Source organism: Nycticebus coucang, chromosome 10 (genome assembly GCF_027406575.1).
Source record: "Nycticebus coucang isolate mNycCou1 chromosome 10, mNycCou1.pri, whole genome shotgun sequence".
Classification (NCBI taxonomy): domain Eukaryota; kingdom Metazoa; phylum Chordata; class Mammalia; order Primates; family Lorisidae; genus Nycticebus; species Nycticebus coucang.
The window spans coordinates 120083701-120096931 of NC_069789.1; the positions used below are offsets into that span (position 1 = coordinate 120083701).

A 13231-nucleotide genomic window follows, 5' to 3' on the forward strand; every position below is an offset into this window, starting at 1 on the left:
AAAGTCCACACCCACAACTTCTCTTGACAAACTGCAGCTCCAAGGTGGGCCCCCACTGGAGGGATCAAGTACTTGCCAGTTCAACAGGATCCACCTGGCCCCTCTACTCTACCTGCCAGACCTTTGGCAGCTGACATTGTGACCCATGCAGAAATCACACAGGTAATATTTCTGATGGCAGTAATAGCACCTGGCCTGTGCAAGACCCTGCCCTGAGCGCTTTACATGAATTTACTTGTCACACCTCTGCAACAACACAGAGAAATGGGTGCCATCATCACCTCCATTTTACATACAGATAGAATGACAAGGCCCAGGGAGTTCATTCACAAGGCATGGTCCACACCCTGGCAGGTGGTCTGCAGTCCTGTGTTCCTACCCACAGAGCTACCTGTCTGACTGAGAGCAGCCCTAATGCCAGTAGTCACAGGGAGGGATGGGGAAGGATGACTTGGCCCCACAGTGCTCACCTCTAACCCTGCCCTCCTGAAAAGGGTCATCTTGACTTTCCCATCCCTCTCCACTGGTCCCCACATGAGTTTCCCAGCACTCAGGGCCCAAGTCCTTTACTGCCAGCTATAGAACACCCTGTGGCATCTGTGTCCTCCCACTCCCCTCAGCCTGGGCCTCCTAATGGCAGGGACAGAGGCCCCCGTGACAAGAGATGCTCAGTGTCTTGGCACCTGTAGCACAGTGGTTATGGCGTCAGCCACATACACTGAGGCTGGCAGGTATGAACCCGGCCTGGGCCAGCTAAACAGCAATGGCAACAAAAAAAATAGCCAGGCGTTGTGGCAGGCGCCTGTGGTCCCAGCTATTGGGAGGCTGAGGCAAGAGAATTGCTTAAGCCCAAGAGTTTGAGGTTGTTGTGAACTGTGATGCCACAGCACTCTACTGAGCATAGCATAGTGAGGCTCTGTCTCAAAAAAGCGATGCTCAGTCTCCTCTCCTGACCATGTCCCTGAGAATAGTGACTGGGCTCCACACCCGCTGTCACCATGTTTGGTACTTGCTGAACAAAATGGGCACACCTACGCCTTCCCCATCAAACCAAGAACTTCCTGAGGAAAGAGCAGTAAGCAATGCTCTCCTCTCAGACTGGCACTCTTGGAGCCTGGTGGCCAGGTCTTCACCCTCAGAAGATGCTCTCCTGAGAGGGAAACCCATGCACCCCCACTTGCACACACCTGCTTCTGCGCCGAGGCCCATAACCACCACGCCGGGCAGGTGAACGGGAGTAGCGGTGTCCGTCTCGGGACCCTCCACCTGAGTGTCGCCGGCTGCGGGACCGGGAATAACGCCTGGAGCGGGACCGGGAACGGGACCAGGAGCGGGAGCGGGAACGGGCATGGCGGCTGGAGCGGTAGTAGCCCCCACCTCGGTGGGAGCGGGAGCTGGAACGGGAGCTGGAGCGGGAGCTGGAGGTCCTCGAGGCAGAAGAGGAGGAGGAAGAGGAGGAGCGGCGGCTGCAGGTGGGGCACGGAGGGCCAGTCAGCACAGGACTGGGCCATGGCCCCCCTCTGCCCCAGGTTCCCCCCATGGTGGCCGGGGCATAGGGCGGGCAGCATGAGCGTTACCGACCGGGCACTGGCATTACGTCCCGGGGCAGGGCCGCCAGGCTGGGGGAGTGCGGGGGGCTTCCCTGTGGTGGCCCCTGATGCGGCTGCGGCAGCTGCGGCTGCGGCTGCCTCCTCATCGCTGCCCCCAAAACTGGTGATGAACGTGATCTTCTCTTCACGGCCTGGGGTTGGGGAGCGGGAACGGGAGCGGGACTCAGAACTGGACTCTGAGGGCGACCTATAGGGCAGGGAGGAGGAGGCTCAATTGCCAGGCACCTAGAACTTTCCCACCAGTGAACAAAACATATGCAAAGCAACAGAAATTATAACTACAGGGCACAGAGAGGGCCCTTGCCTAATAACCAGGAAAGGGACTGACAGAAAATTTCACATGGCTGTTAAAATGAACAAGCACATCTCTATATTTAACATGGACAGTTTTCTTCAATAAACAGGGGAAAAAAGCAAGTTCTAAAATATTAAGTGTGGTAAATTCTGTTTTTATAAAATAAAAAGAAACACCTGACATCTCTAACACTTTCTTTTTTTTTTTTTGAGACGGAGCCTCAAGCCGTCTAACACTTTAATTTCACCAAAAGCCATGTGTGGGCTCCATGCCTGTAGCTCAAGCGGCTAAAACACCAGCCACATACACCAGAGCTGGCGAGTTGGAATCAAGCCCAGGCCTGCCAAACAACAATGACAACTATAACCAAAAAAGAGCCGGGGGTTGTGCCAGGTGCCTGTAGTTCCAGCTGCTTGGGAGGCTGAGGCAAGAGAATTAATTGCTTAAGCCCAAGAGTTGGAGGTTGCTGTGAGCCATGTTGCCACCGCACTCTACCCATGGAAACAGCTTGAGGTTCTGTCTCAAAAAAAAAAAAAAAAAAGCCATATGTGTTCTTTCTCCTAGCTTTTACCAACAGCCCCATGAGGCAGATCCCACTCTCACCCCCATTCTGAAGTGAGAACTGTGCTTAAAAGTGGCACAGAACCTGGATAAAGGGGTCTGGGGTGAGGCTGAGGCCAGGCCCCTCAAAATCCCCTGCCCCGAACAACTGCTCAGCCACCTCAATGCCAGGAGACAAACTTACATGCCTAGCCAGGCCATTCTGCTCCTGTCACTTCTCACTGGTTACTTCTGGGGGGTGGGGGTGGGGGGCAGCGTTGAGATTCAAGAGACTTTGGATTTCTAAGTCACACTTTTTTGGCATGTATGATCATTTTTACAAGACTGCATTATGTCAGGAAACAAAAAGACCAAAAAAAAAAAACCCTGGGGAAATAGGCTAATAATCTGGCAAACACAGAATGGTTCCAACCCAGAATGTATCATGCAATCTGTGACTTTGGGGTGGCCCAGTGGGGTAAACCCCTAGCCCTACCTTACCACCCTTGCTCTGCCATCAGGGGATTCTGTGGGGACTTACCGCTTGTAGGGATCGTAGGTGGGGCTATCTCGGCGGGCATAGCTATAGAAAAAAGAGTGGAAGCGGGACAAGTAGGGACTTAGAACCTGAGTAGATTTGGAGATGGACCAAGCCCCCCAACCTGCGTGCCCAAGGCCCAGCACCAAGCACAGTGGGGGGAGGGCTACCAACCTTGCCTTGACTCCTCCACCTACCTTAGATCTATCCAAAGCATGAACCTTAGCCCCATCCCACAATGTCTCAGACCCATCCTGACTCAAAGGAACGTAATTTTCAGTAGCCTTGGTTCTGCTTGGCCTCCTGGCCTTAAGACTGGACCCATCCCTTCTACTCTTGTTTCCAGTTCTAACTGGGTCCTGGCTTTTTACTAATGATGACGACAAAACTAAAACAGCTATAAACGGACCAAGGGGTTGAACAAAAAATAAATAAATAAAACTAAAATAACTACTAATATCCTAATTGCTTACTACGTGCTATGCATTAAAATGCTATTATATCTATTAACTCAATGGCTCTTCATAACTTTCTGGTATGGGTATCATAATTATTCACACTTCTGAGGAAGCTGAGGCCCAGAGTGGTAAAGTCACTTGCCCAGTGTCAAACAGCTCATAAATGAAAGAGCTGAGATCCAAACCCAAGCCGTATGGTCCCAAGCCCATGCTTTCATGCCCTACCCTGATGGTGCCTCTAAGTTGAGGACAATTACTGGGAATCAGTGCTACTCTTTTTTTTTTTAGAGACAGAGTCTCATTTTGTCACCCTCGGTAGAGTGCCATGGCAGCACAGCTCACAGCAACCTCCAGCTCTTGGGCTTAGGAGACTCTTTTGCCTGAGCCTCCTGAGTAGCTGGGACTACAGGCACCTGCCACAACACCCACAATGTTTTTTTTCTTGCAGTTTGGCCGGGGCCGGGTTCAAACCTGCCACCCTTGGTATATGGGGCCAGTGCACTACTCACTGAGCCATAGGCGTCGCCCCAAGTGCTACTCTTTAATGAACATTTTCCACATCACCCCTAATCCGAAACTTACCATTTAAGCCTCACAGCAATTCTGAACCACTCTCCTTTAACAGAGAGGTGGCAAAAAGAAGCATGGATTTGTATGGGGTACCAGGCCTCAGAGGTACTCTCTGAGAACTCCTGACCCAGGCTGGGCTCTCCCCTCCCTGCCAGATTGCCTCATTCAAACCTGTCCCAAGACTTCCATATGGAAACTGGTTTAGCCCTCTCCCCTGGCAGGTGACAGTGCTCCATTTTCTAAAGGAAGAAACTGAAGCTCAAAGAAGGGAAGTCACTTGTTCCAATCCTGACAGAGAAGTAGCAGCCAAGCAGCAGAACTGGATCAGAATCCAGGGCCAGGCCTGTGCCCTCAATTCTCTCAGCCATTCCTGTCAACAGCCTTATGCCACCTCCATACTGACACCTGGGGAGTCCAGCGAGGGACCAAAGTATAGCAGGGTGAGGGGACCGACTGGCAGGGAAAGTTGTCCACATGTCCCTCAAAACCATTCCTACCTCTAAACCTTCACTCAGGCCATTTATTTCCCCACTAGAAGACTCACTCTTTCCTCAAGCCACAATCTGCCACCAAAGTTCATTCCTGGGCCCTGAGCCCTGTCCCCTATCCTCAGAGTCTTCCAAGACTAATGCTGGCAGGGTGGTGGTGTTCAGTGGAGAAGCCCTACCTGGGCGGGCTGATCTTGCGACCCCTAAGCCGCTTCTCACGAAATTCTCTCCGCTGGCGCCGGGAGCGACGGCCCTGGAGTAGGGTAGGTGCCAGGCTGGTGAGGGGTATGCTCTCCCTGAGCTCCACCCCTGCCCCCTTCCACTCCAGCCCAGACCTCACCGAGTACATAGCCTTCTCCTCCTCAAGGGCCTTGGCATGTTTGATGGCCTCTGCCTCCTCCTTGTCTTTCCGAAGCATCCTGCAGAGGGGGATGAGAATCACATGGCAAAGAGACTGATCAGTAGGTGAGGGGGTGCTAGCTGAGTCATCAAAGGTGGTGAGGGACCCCAAGTCACCAGGAGGTAAGGGACCACATACCACACCTTGTGGGCGCCTTTCCTTTATTCAATACAAACTACTGAGCACATTCTGTGTGCCAGGAGCTATTTTAGGTATTAAGAATTCCGCATAGGCTGGGCCCAGTGGCTCATACTTATAATCTTAGCACTCTGAGATGCTGAGAGAAAAGGATCCCTTGAACAACATGGAGATCCTGTCTCCACCTAAAATAGAAAAATTAGCTGGGTGTCCCAGCTACTTGGGAAGCTAAAGCAGAAGGATCACCTGAACCTAGCAGTTTGAAGTTGCTGTGAGCTAGGCTGACCCCACAGCACCTTAAACGGGGCAACAGAGTGAGACTCTCTCAAAAAAAAAAAAAAAAAAAAAAAAAAAAAAGAGGGGGAAAAAAAAATAATTCAGTACTGAGCCTGACAAAGAACAAGACTCTGTCTCTACCAAAAATTAGTCAGCTGTGGTGGTACACCCCAGTAGTCCTAGCTACTCAGAGGCTGAGGGAGGAGGATTGCTTAAGCCCAGGAGTTTGAGGTTGCTGTGCTATGACAATGCCACTGCACTCTACCTGGATGATGAAGTGAGACTCCGTCTCAAAAAAAAAAAAAAAAAAAAAAAAGAGGGGCCCTGGCGCTGTGGCTTACACCTATAATCCTAGCACTCTGAGAGGCCAAGGTGGGTGGACTGCCTGAGCTCACAGGTTCAAGGTCAGCCTGAGCCAGAGTGAGACCTTGTCTCTAAAAACGGCCGCATATTGTGGCAGGCTCCTGTAGTCCCAACTACTCAGGAGGCTGAGGCAAGAGAATTGCTTGAGCCCAAGAGTTTGAGTTTGCTGTGAGCTATAACACAGCACTCTATTAAGAGCAAAAAAAGTGAGACTCTGTCTAAAAAAAAAAAAAAATGAATTTAGCAAAGCCAGGTGTGGGAGTTGGTGCCTATAATCCTAGCACTCTGGGAAGGCATGGCAGGAGGATCCCTTGAGCTCAGAAGTTCAAGACCAGCCTGAGTAAAAATGAGACCTTTTATCTCTACTGAAAACAGAAAAATCAGCTGGGCATCGTGGCAGGCATCTATAGTCCTAGCTCCTTGGGAGGCTGAGGCAAGAGGATGACTTGAGACCAGGAGGTTGAAGTTGCTGTGCATTAGGCTGATGCCACAGCATTCTAGCCTGTGCAACAGTGTGAAACACTGTCTTAAAAAAAAAAAAAATTCAGCATTGAAACAAAAGAAATCCTCACCTGCATGCGCTTACATTCTAGGGAACAAGACACACAATGACTAAGGTAATAAAAAGCATGGCCTATTAGATCGTGCTAACCTTGACTGGAAAAATAAATCATGGAAGGAGAAGAGGGCATGCCAGGGAACAGGCAGAGGAGGCTGCACGTTTCAACAGGGAGGTCAGTAAAACCAGAGAACAGGACAACTGAAAAGGAACCTGGTGGAGCAAGTGCACAGACGCCGGATAGTAGGCCCACAGGTTGGAGTAGACCTTGGCCATTTGAGGAAAAAGGAGACCATGGAGGCTAAATGGGGGGACATGTGAGAGCAAAAGGCCCAGGCAGGTAAGACCTTATGGCAGTAGTGAGGATGTTGGCTGATCCTAAATGAAGTGGAAGCCATGGAGGGTTCTCAGCAGAGGGTGCTATGTTCTGACAGAGGATTATTTCTGATTCACTGCTCTGTGAGTTGAGACTGATCTTTGTTATATGTTCTTGTGAGTAAAAATCTCAGCACAGGAATAGAGGCTTAACCAGCCAAGGGAAATGAGCCAGGAATGAAGCCTCCCCACTAGGGGTCACTATCTACCAGTCCCAGGAATTGAGCTTTGGGGTCAGACTTGCTCAAGTCACACCAAGGACAGGGTAGGTAATTTTGGGTGCAGCCTCGGTTTCCGCACAAAATGGGACCACAAATACCTTGGACTCAGGGGCCTGGTATGGGTAAAGTTCTGAGCCTAGGGCCAGGCACAAAATGCTCATAAACAGGATGGCTACTAGTGCCTGGACAGTAACAGAGATGCCAGGGTGGGGCCCACAGAAGGGGGAGGGGTGTTAGCAGGCAGGCCTCACCTGACAAAATCACCGTCGGCCATGCCATAGGTTGTGGCCTGTTTATTGAGGTCTGCCACCTGCTCCTGGTTCAGTTCATCCACGTCCACCTCCACATCTGCACCAAGAGAAAGGCTGTCAGGAGCTAAAGCCAAGTGAGTAAACAGGGAAGGGGCAGTGCCCCAAGAGCTCGAGGTAGACAGGGGCACCCGCCAGACTGGAGGAACCTTCAGGGAGGGGCTCCATCAGGTCTGGCTCATCTTGCATCCCCAGCTGGCATAGGGCTTGGTGAGAGGTGAGCACCGCACGAGGTGGACAGAAGGGGCTGGGGGAATGGGACATGGGAGAAGGGCAGATGGATGGATGGACAAGTAAGTGAGATGTGTGGAGGCAGTGGCATGAGAGGAGTGAATGGGGGACAGACAGATGAGGGTTGAAGATCCAGGTGGGTAGCAGGCAGGGGTATGGGTTACAGCAGTTTAGGAGCTGGACATGTGATGAACAGTGAAAGAAGGGGTGGAGGAGGTAAACATAAGCTCTACTCAAGGATAAATAAAGAGCTAGATGGTGCAGTGAGAGCAGGATGAGGAAAATGAAGACACCTAGGAAGTCTGATCAGCAGGTAGGTGACAAGAGGTAAACAGCAGAGTGGGGGAGGGATGTATGAGTAGATGCTGGGGGGGATAAGGAACAACTCTGTAGACTGAAGGATAAACACTTGTTTTCCAGTGGGAAAAGAAGAGAGCTAGAAAGAGAGCCAGAGGAAGGACGGCCCAAGCAGAAGAGAGCAGAGCCAAAACCCAGATGGGGACATAAAAAAACAGTGCCCTAGAAATGAGAAATTAGGCAGAAAGAAATACAGGGAGGGAGGCAGGGAATAGAGGAGACCACGAGTGAGATAGGGAGGAAGCAGGAGGCTGGAGCATCCTAGAGCAAGGGAAGGAGAGAGAGAGGGCCGGTAGCGCAGGGTACCCCACAGAGGGTGAGGGACGAGACACGAAAACGATGCCCAGGGACTGTGGGAGGGGAGGGCAGAGAGGGAACCCCACCGATGTCGGGGATGACCTCATCTTCATCCGAGTTGCTCTCCTCCTCAGCTGGTGACTCCTCCTCCTCCGGCTTCTCCACTGCCTTCTCTACCTCGGCCACTGTGCTGTCCTCGTAGGTGTAACCAATGGAAGCCTTCTTCTCTGCCAGCCTGTGAGGGAGAAGCCAGTGAGCCAAGGCAGGGCCCAGCAGAAAGGAGGCAGGCAGGCCCTGCACATTGCCTCTGGAGCACCATGGTACCTTCCCTTCAGGCTCTCCCTCAGCCTATGACTCTGCTCCTGCTGCCCCTCATCCTTCATATCCCAACTCCAAAACCCCATCTGCTAGGAAGTCCTTGACTGCCTCCTCAGGCAGGGTCAGTACTGTCCTAAGTTTCCTCGCCCTGCCCACGTTGGGTCATTACTACTGGGGGACAGGTCTGTCTCCCCCACCTAGACTATGAGTCCTGTGAAGGCATGGCCCAGAGTTACTCTGAGCAACAATGTTCCCCAGTGCTGCCTACAACAGAGCAGGGCCTGAAGAGCTTGAGCAGGACCCTGAGGCTGGCACCATGAATGAGGGTCAGCGTCTTCAAGAAATTCCTAGTACAGTCCTGTGAAAACTTTTCAGGTGAAGGAGAGCAGCCAGCAGTTAGGGTCACAAAGGGTAGACTCAGGAGCATGAGACGGCATCACTGAGGGAGGCACCAGGGCCCTGCGCCTAGGGCTCTAGGTGGAACATCAGTGGCCCCAATGAGAAAAAAGTTTAACCCTGGTAGGGGGAAGAGCACAGACAAGGGTGGGGGGATGAGGGAGGAGGGTAATGTTCAGTCAGAGGAGGGCCGACAAGAGAGAAGGGGGACTGTCCAATTGTTGCTCTTTTGAGATGGCAGTTCAGGACCACCTTGCTCTAGGGGTGCTCCAGGATAAGGCCCCCAGCCCCCAGCCATTCCTTGAGGAACATGGTTTTGAAAAGCCACTCTCCAGAGTGACATCAATGGCTGCTGACTGCACACTTACAGCGTGGTTGGAACTAGGACAAAGGCTAGCTCAATCTGTAGTATTCCTCACAACTGCAGATAGTGGGGTCCCTTGTTAGCCCCATTTACAGGAGAATAGCAAAGCTCAGAGGAAAAGTCCTCTCTTAGGTCTCCCATCCAGGACTCAATCCCAGGCCATGTCACCACAGGGCCTGCATCTCCCACCACTCCACCAGTTGCCTTCAGCAAACCCTGCCCCCACCTGCTGCTGCTTCCTCCTCGAAACGCGGATTAACTGAGCACCTACTTGTGACAAAGGGGGAGCCTCAGGAGCAAGAGGGAAGGTGTCACTGAGGGAGGCACCCAAGTGAACACCATGCTGGACTCGAGAGGCCATGCCCCAGGAGGCTCACAGCCCCCCTCCCTCCCTCATCCTGCTCCCCAGACTCACTTCTTCTTTTCATCCTCACTAGGTCTCTGGAGGCCTCCGTACAACTCATCAATGTAGATCTGGTACAGGCACTGTTCCTCGGAGACTGCAGCGAGCGGGAAACACAAGGTCAGAGTGGCTGGGACACTGGGAATTCAAAGAAGAATGCGGGGACGGCGGGTGGGGGGAGAATGCAACCCCAGTGCAGCAGAGGGCTGAGTTACCAGTTCCAGATAACCACAAACAATGTCTGCTAGGACACAAGCAACTGTAGCTGAGCCCTGGCTATACCAGTTAGTCTCTGGGCAACCCTGGTCAAGTGACTCATGCCTCAGTTTCCTCTTCTGCCAAATGGGACTCAGGCACTGCTACCATAATCACTGTTATGGAGGCCTGGGGCTGGACCCTTTAGAACTATTCACCTGCTCCTGAGTGCTGGATGCCATCAGACTGCATCAGTCACTCCACTGTATGCCTCCCTGTGGTTCAGTTTAAGTTAAGTGTGGCTTTGGATGACAGGCTTTCTCTCCGCAGGTCTCAGCTTTTCTATCTGTAATGTGAGGTGGATGGCCTGGGTGGGCCTAGAGGTGACAGATGCCCGCTTCAGCAGACATCCTGATTGCTCTCTTGTCTACAGTGCCCAGCTGTGGACTCTGCTGACCTATCTCACACAGCTGCCTTGCTCTCCCTGCTCCCTCCATATAAACCTCTCTGTTCCACCAGTGTGCCCACCTCACCCCCACAAAGCCTCTGTGTACGCTGTTCTCTGCACTGTACCCTCTCCTCTTGAGGAAGCTCCTGTATACTCTTCACTAGCCCCAGCCTCAGCAAAGGACCGCTGTCCTATTTTTCTCAGAGAAGAGTGTATTGTCTATCCTAACACTGCCTTAGTTTATCTACCATCACTCACATGGTAGATAGCTGCTGCCCTCTCCCCTCCTATACCACTCATCACAGAGCACTCCCTGACTTTCCACAGGTGCTTAATAATTATTTATGGAAGCAAATAAATGAATGTAGAGTAACATAAAACTAAGGCAGACCCTGGCCCTGCCACCAAGAATCACTGTGGATTTGGGTGACAGTAAAAACAATAGTGACGATGAAAAATTTCCCCGTTTCTAAGTACTCACTGATGATTAGAATTTTTGGCATCTTCTGATTTAAGAGATGCAAAAGAGTTTACCTTAGAAACGAAGAAACATGGGACTAGCAAATCCATATTGAGGGCTGACGGTGCCAGTCTCAGTGCTGGGTTTTATTCACATTACCTCACTGTGCTCTCACAACTACCCCAAGCAACAAACTATTACCACCACTCTTCTCAGCAGATACCAAGACCCTCCGGGTAAGGGACTCATGTATGGACAAGCCCAGCAGAGAACTCTCTCTTTCCCTTAACTCCACTGGGAAACTCTGAGAGGAGGGATCTCAAGCCTTCTTGATAAGTGAGTTAAGAGCTTTTCATCAGGAGACAGCAGCAGTGAAGGACACAGGGGAGAATCCCTGCTCCTTGGACATGGTGTCTCCCTCACACACTAATCGTCAACATACTTGTCTATAAAATGGGCTGTCACTTCTATCTTGTTAGGTGGTTGTGCAGAAATTTTTTTTTTTTTAGACAGAGTCTCACGATGTAGTCCTGGGTACAGTGCCGTGGCATCACAGCTCACAGCAACCGCAAACTTTTGGGCTTAAGTGATTCTCTTGCCTCAGCCTCCCAAGTAGCCAGGGCTACAGTCGCCCACCACAATGCCCAGCTATTTTTGTTGTTGTTGTTATAATTGTCTTTGTTGTTTAGCAGGCCCTGGCCAGGTTCGAACCCACCAGCCCCGGTTATGTGGCTGGCACCCTAGCTGCTAAGGTATAGGGCACTGACCCAATTGTGAGGCTATAATGAGATAAAACATACAAAAAAGCCCAAGTATGGTAAGGTTAAGCCCAGAAGTCTCCCTGAGTCTGCATTTTCTCTTTTGTAAAGTGGCAATAAGGCTGGGCTTAGAGAAAAATCCTGGACATACAATGAATGCTCAACAAATTGTCATAGATCAAGGAGAAATTTCTTCTTCAGAGTTGATCTGATTCATGTAAACTGAGTAAAGTACACAGAGATAAAAAATGTGCTCCTGCTATTCTCTACTTTTTTCCTTAAAAAAAAGTTTGTTTTGGGTGGCGCCTGTGGCTCAGCGGGTAGGGCGCCAGTCCCATATGCCAGAGGTGGCGGGTTCAAACCCAGCCCCGGCCAAAAAAATAAAAATAAATAAATAAATAAACGTAAAAAAAAAGTTTGTTTTTTTTTGCCGTTTTTGGCCAGGGCTGGGTTTGAACCCGCCACCTCCGGCATATGGGGCCGGTGCCCTACTCCTTTGAGCCACAGGCGCCACCCTTTTCCTTAAAGAAAAAAAAAAGATCACAGCGGCTAGGTGCCTATAGCTCAGTGGCTAGGGCACCAGGCACATACATCCGAACTGGCAGATTTGAACCCAGCCCAGGCCTGCCAAACGACGACAATTACAACAAAAAAATAGTGGGGCGTTATGGCGGGTGCCTGTAGTCCCAGCTATTTGGAAGGCTGAGGCAAGAGAATCGCTAGAGCCCAAGAATTTAAGGTTGCTATGAGCTCTGATGCTATGGCACTCTACCCAGGCGGACAAAGTGAGACCCTATCTCAAACAAAAACAAAAAACAAACAAACAAAAAAAAGACCACAGAGTCAGAGGGCATGGGATATGGAGGTGATCTTTTTTTTTTTTTTTTTTGTAGAGACAGAGTCTCACTTTATGGCCCTCGGTAGAGTGCCGTGGCCTCACACAGCTCACAGCAACCTCCAACTCCTGGGCTTAAGTGATTCTCTTGCCTCCGCCTCCCAAGTAGCTGGGACTACAGGTGCCCGCCACAATGCCCGGCTATTTTTTGGTTGCAGTTTGGCCGGGGCCGGGTTTGAACCTGTATATGGGGTATATGGGGCCGGTGCCTTACGGACTGAGCCATAGGCACCGCCCCTGGAAGTGATCTTTTTTTTTTTTTTTTTTTTTTTTTTTTGCAGTTTTTTGGCCGGGGCTGGGTTTGAACCCGCCACCTCCGGCATATGGGGCCAACGCCCTACTCCTTCGGCCACAGGTGCCATCCTATGGAGGTGATCTTGTAGGACCATCTCGTTCAGCAGTTGTACCCTGTACTGATTCCACAAAGACAAGCCCCGAAGGGAAAACATGACAGAAAGAGTCCATGACAGAGCTGGGGACCAGAACCAAGGCCCTTTAATAAAAAGTACTTAGATAGGGCGGCGCCTGTGGCTCAGCGAGTAGGGCGCCGGCCCCATATGCCGAGGGTGGCGGGTTCAAACCCAGCCCCGGCCAAACTGTAACAAAAAAATAGCCGGGTGCTGTGGCGGGCATCTGTAGTCCTAGCTACTCGGGAGGCTGAGGCAAGAGAATCGCTTAAGCCCAGGAGTTGGAGGTTGCTGTGAGCTGTGTGATGCCACGGCACTCTACCAAGGGCCATAAAGTGAGACTCTGTCTCTACAAAAAAAAAAAAAAAGTACTTAGATAAAATTTTTCTTCAGAAACTTGTCAAGGTCATCCAGGTTCCACGGGCCCCAGGCCCATTCCTCACTTTCCCTGCAGATTACTCACTGCCAGCAAAGTCGTTCTGCACCAGGCCCCGGTAGCGCTCGTAGTTACATTTCCGCTCGTCTGACTCTTGTTCTGGGGAGCTTTGAGGGAAGCAAAATCC

General features: G+C 51.2%; 1 protein-coding gene across 3 annotated transcripts in view; it reads right to left on the reverse strand.

Annotated features, from left to right (window-relative positions):
- The window catches only part of CLASRP (CLK4 associating serine/arginine rich protein), a 30284-nt gene that overhangs the window by 3684 nt on the left and 13369 nt on the right, over window positions 1–13231 (reverse strand). For all 3 annotated transcript variants that reach the window (XR_008382951.1, XM_053604262.1, XM_053604263.1), the window contains 9 exons: window positions 13132–13211; window positions 9518–9602; window positions 8111–8259; window positions 7083–7179; window positions 4840–4918; window positions 4679–4752; window positions 2987–3028; window positions 1582–1797; window positions 1188–1466 (listed from right to left, as the gene is read on the reverse strand). Coding sequence is in view for 2 of the 3 variants with exons in the window: in XM_053604262.1 (XP_053460237.1) it covers window positions 1188–1466; window positions 1582–1797; window positions 2987–3028; window positions 4679–4752; window positions 4840–4918; window positions 7083–7179; window positions 8111–8259; window positions 9518–9602; window positions 13132–13211 (1101 nt within the window). In the remaining variant the exon portion in view is untranslated. The remainder of the gene's footprint in view (window positions 1–1187; window positions 1467–1581; window positions 1798–2986; window positions 3029–4678; window positions 4753–4839; window positions 4919–7082; window positions 7180–8110; window positions 8260–9517; window positions 9603–13131; window positions 13212–13231) is intronic.